General features: G+C 36.5%; 1 protein-coding gene across 1 annotated transcript in view; it reads right to left on the minus strand.

Annotated features, from left to right (window-relative positions):
• Nucleotides 1-5,277, minus strand: part of LOC106689757 (cytokine receptor) — a gene marked incomplete at its 3' end in the record, with an annotated part of 33,007 nt that overhangs the window by 210 nt on the left and 27,520 nt on the right. Inside the window, 4 exon segments of the mRNA XM_067047186.1 lie at nucleotides 4,080-4,254; nucleotides 4,329-4,506; nucleotides 4,595-4,752; nucleotides 4,862-5,034. Of these exon segments, the coding sequence (XP_066903287.1) occupies nucleotides 4,080-4,254; nucleotides 4,329-4,506; nucleotides 4,595-4,752; nucleotides 4,862-5,034 (684 nt within the window).

Below are 5,277 nucleotides of genomic sequence, written 5' to 3' on the forward strand. Positions count from 1 at the left end.
TTATAATTATTCTTTCATGACGTTTATTTTATCTCTATAATTTTTTTTCCTTCTCCGTATTGTTTTTGTTTTATGTGCATCTCCTGTACTTTTTTAGCTTTATATTTTACATATTTTTATAAAGAAATTTTACTCTTGCCATTGTTACTTGTTTTTATTCTTATCATTGTATCATTTTAGCCCTGATGAAGCCCTGCAAAGTGAAAAGAAACGTCGGAAAATAAATAGTTGTAAACTATTTTTGTTTCACTTTTGACCGCAACCCTGACTATCTTCTTATATATCAATTTTTACGGTCAACTTATATACATATATATCATATGTAGTTGTTATATATGTGAAATTACGGTATATAGAAGGAATAGTATAAATATTAATATATGGTGTTTTCGTGACAACAGTAGTAGTTCCCGTGTTAGCTGGTAGGCTGTGTTATGCCAGGCCATAGCAGTTATGGTGGCTGTAGTAGTTACAGCATAGACCAATAGGTAGCGGTGTCGCTACAATCTATTTTTTTCTTAATACCCTGATTCTCATATTTTTCTACAGTGATGGTTTCTTTTGGAATTCATTGGAAATTGTTTTTCTCCCAGTGTATGAATTTAGGTGTATCGAATTTGAACCTATGTCTTGTTGTCTTCATTCAAAACAGTGTTATTTATTCACAGTAGGGCTTGACTAAAAGAACAAGAAAGTCTTGAAAAATCGCAACAATATAGTTGTCGGATTTAAGTAATCCGATTTTCACGGTTGATTTTTGAATTTATATAAAGTCGGGGGGCGAAAACGTCATTCACCAGATAAGCACATTCCATTAGTCCATGAGACCACCCCACTTTTCTGATCTATATTATTACATATAAATAAGTTATACCAAACACATTAATCATTATTGCCCCTCCAGGGAACTAACTAAGTGAATAAAAAGAAAAATATACATGCATATTTTTATGAGCAGAAAGTGTCTCACAATTTTCAGCCCCCCTTTTCCACACATTAACTTTAATCATAAAATTACACTCGGGACACCAGCAGTATAGCACGAGCAGGTCCCGATGTAAAAAAAATGGTGCAATCCGGATGAGGATCTCAGTGTGGAATATAATGAGACTTATTAAAAAAATTTTTGTGTGAGACATTTCGCCCACTTTTAATTGTCTTAATAATTATTTATATTAATTAGCATATGATTGGTATGTTAATATGCCTAATAATTTAAAAAGAGCCAATAGGTTTAAAGAGACACGGGAGGCCTGTCTGTTATTGAAGCATAATACCTTCTGCAGAAACACTACTAGGCATTATAGGTTAATGCACTCAGTGTTTATAGTACATGTGTAGTTGGCTTTATTCATTTGAATTATCGATTTTAAAATTAATTTATTATTAGTGGTATTTGCATGTGTGTTTGATTGAGTGTGTATTTATTGTGTGAGTGTGGTTTATTAATATATTGTCATTATTTCTAAAAGTAAAAAATAATAATAATTTATTTGTTATGCATGCTTGTATTTATGTGAATGATTGTGTTGTGTAATCATATTTATTTATATATATTCATTACATCGTTCTGTACATTTTTCTACTTCGATCGTGAATCGCTAAAACTGTAACAACATATTATTTCATTCATTTTAGTTTAAAATAAAAAAAATGGGTTCAAATGACCAGTCAGATGCCGACATCGATAGAGTTCGGTCACTGGGCCGCAAGCTACGGTGCGTTAGGCGGGGTCTCCTCAAATTGGGCTCTCTTGCACTCGTCACCGCCACGGACGATGACGCGTTCATCAATTTCGAAGTTGATTATGACGAGTGCAAGTCCCTTTGGGCCGAATTCAAGGAGATTTGGGATGAGTTGGACTCCGCATACGCGTCACCGGGAGCTTCTGTGATGCCGTCCGATTGGGAAGCAGATTATAGCATGTTACGAAACGACCTGCGACAGGCCGAGGTGCGGTACCGCAAAATGAGGCCTCAACGGGATTCCACCGCTCAGAGGGCCAAGCCGCTCCGACGTACCCGTCCTAACTTCCAAACATTCAAATCCCCAAACTCGGCGGCGAACTATCCACCTGGACGCGATTTCGGGATACGTTCATCGCTCTTTTTCACGACAACACGCAATTGGCTCCCGTGAACAAGATGCACACTTTAAAGAGTGCCCTTAGTGGGGAGCCCGCGTCGCTGCTAGCCGGGTTCCCGTTCGATGCCAGCTCCTATCAGCCGGCTTGGGACGCGCTGGTGCGCGAATATAATAATCCGCGCGTTCTCGCTTCAAGATGCCTGCAAAGGGTCTTGAACCACAAATACCCTACGTCTGGCGGCGAACGCGCGAAGTATGCTTCATATTTGGCCGAGGTTGGTGAGGGAGGCGAGTCGTTTCAGGCTTTGGCTTTGGAGGATGAGTCGGACGTCATCCTGTCCACACTAGCTCTCCGAGCTTTGGACCCCGTCACCAGACGGCAATTCGAGCTTGCCCATGCAAGCAGCGAGTTCCCTACCGTCGATGAGATTATAGCGTTCGTGAGACAGAGATTAATGGCGTGCAAGCTGTCTCACGAACTCGATATGCAGCCTCGTTCCGACACTCCACGCGCCAAGCCTGCCGGTAGAGGAAAGGGCGGAGTCTCCTTGCTTGCCACCAAAGTCGGCAAGAAGGACCTAGTTTCTCCGGGTCCATCCGGGTCGCCACCTAGGTGTACGTCTCCGTGGAAATCGTGCAGATCGGGGCGTCGTCAGTCACCCGGCACTTCTTCACGCAGGAAATCCGTCTCTCCCGGCAAAGAACCTTGTCCCCGTTGTAATGGGAGGCACCTCTTAAGTCGGTGCTATACATTTTTGGCCTTGACCCCTCAGGAGCGTCACGACTTTGTCAAGTCATCCGGTCTGTGCCGGAACTGCCTGAGGTCGGGTCACCACGTTTCTAAATGCACTTCGGATTTCACATGTTCGTTTTGTCGCCCCAAGTACCACAGCGTACTGCATATAGAGAGCCGATCGGGCTCCCCCGTCTCCATCACTAAGCGGCCTAGAAGGCGTCACTGCGGCGGCGAAAACGTCATTCACCAGATAAGCACATTCCATTAGTCCATGAGACCACCCCACTTTTCTGATCTATATTATTACATATAAATAATTTATACCTAACACATTAATCATTATTGCCCCTCCAGAGAACTAACTAATTGAATAAAAAGAAAAATATACATGCATATTTTTATGAGCAGAAAGTGTCTCACAATTTTAAGCCCCCCTTTTCCACACATCAACTTTAATCATAAAATTACACTCGGGAAACCTGCAGTATAACACGAGCAGGTCCCGATGTAAACAATAGTTGTAATGTATATATACAGATATAAATACAAACTACACATTTACATATTACATTCTTATTTTATTACCCATCTTTATCATATTATTGTTATCGATTGAAAAAAATTATAGTTCTGAAATATTATAGGGTTTAACATGAGAAATTAGAAATTGATAACAGTATTGGTTAAGTCAGAAAGGTCATAAGCAGCTTAATCACCTGATCGAGAGATGAAATTATGGTTAAAAAGGAATCTCAATTCTTTCCAGAAATATATTTAAGCATCAATAATATTGAATGCTCTTAAGCAAATGTAGATGGAGAGTAGATATTGTTTTGCACTAAATACTGTGTATCAGTGTATTAATTAAAAAGAATTATACTAAATATGTAGTATTTTTATGGCAAAACAATAGTAATAAATGTAAAGAAAGATAGTGTCTTGTCAACAACAAAAACATGTTTTTTTTTCCCCCATTATTCACTCCTCTCCCTTGTCGTATCATTCTGATGAGCTATTTCTTTCCAGAAATTTTTTTTTTCTGGATATTATTTTAATATTTTATTTCTCATTATTTGTTATAATGTATACCATTTTATATTTGTTATAAAAATGTTAAGTAAATTTGTTGTGCATTTGTTATCCGAAATAATTTACAATCCAGAAATATGAAATATACCACTGGGCAGAAATGGGTTAATTTGTTATCAATAACAAGGTTTCTAATATATTAACAAGAAAAATGTTTAAAGAAAATTACCTCTCAATCCATTTAGAACCAATTAATTCTTTTATCCGTAAAATTTTGTACTCCAAATCTTCTCCATTTTCTTCATACTGAGGAATTTGTTGCCAATAAATATAAATATTACGAAATGTTTCTTGAGCCTTACACTCAAAACTACCAACATCTGTTTTTGGGGACATTCCTGGTACTAAATATAATAAACTACAATTAAAAACCTAATATGAAAACAATAACTAGCGCTCATGTTTAATCTAGAAATACCATCAGGTTTTGTGCGAAATGTAATGGTTGCAGGCTCAGACCACCATTTTTCTTCATCCTCAGCTTTTTCAGATTTAAGTAAAACTCTAATATCATATATTGTATTGGCATATTTTAATCCAGTGATATTTAAAACCCGCCTTTCACTTTCTTTTATAACAAAAGATGTATTTACTTCCTGAAATTAAATAATAAAAGTTGTAACACAGAATAAAAAAAAGTTATTAAGGACTTGTTAAAAAAATAACAATAAACAAATCTCAAACCTTCCAGTAATTGGGTGGATCCCACTTCGACTGATATATTACTTTATCCTTAATCCCTGGAGGGAAAAGTCTTAGGTGTGATGGAATTACCCATGATATTGTTAAACTACTTGAAGTAAGATTAACAGAACTCAAATTTTCAGGTCTTCGTGGCACAACTGAATGATAAAAAATCCAAAATTAATTTAAATTTATGTCAATATCTGATATCAATATCTGACCTTAGAAAACAGTCATCTCAATGTTACCAAACAAAACAATACATACCTACTGCAAAGTGGTTGATTGTATAGTTTCTTACAAGACTGCCAAACTTGTTTTCTCCAGTAAGTGTAAAAAAATAATTTTCATAAGGTGATCGGTAACTTGGTTTTGTCTCTGAACTCCAATGGCAAAAGTTATCTTCAATATCTGACTTATCAGGGCACTTATAAACATTTCTATAAAATAAAAAAATTATATTACCAATGAATTACATGACTATGTATTGTAATATGCTCTTTTTTAGTAAATAGTATATTTTGATGTATAAAGGGTTTTGATATGTTTTATTTTATGTATAATTTTAATATTCTTACTTGTTATTTTTAAATGAAAAAGCAAGCTAACCAGTTTTCTTTGTCTAAAAGAAATACGTTGTGTTCGAACAAAACCAAGATGGCGGTGCACGTCCTTCCAAAGTG

Source organism: Halyomorpha halys, unplaced genomic scaffold (genome assembly GCF_000696795.3).
Source record: "Halyomorpha halys isolate HHAL.00 unplaced genomic scaffold, Hhal_1.1 Scaffold1451.1, whole genome shotgun sequence".
NCBI lineage: Eukaryota > Metazoa > Arthropoda > Insecta > Hemiptera > Pentatomidae > Halyomorpha > Halyomorpha halys.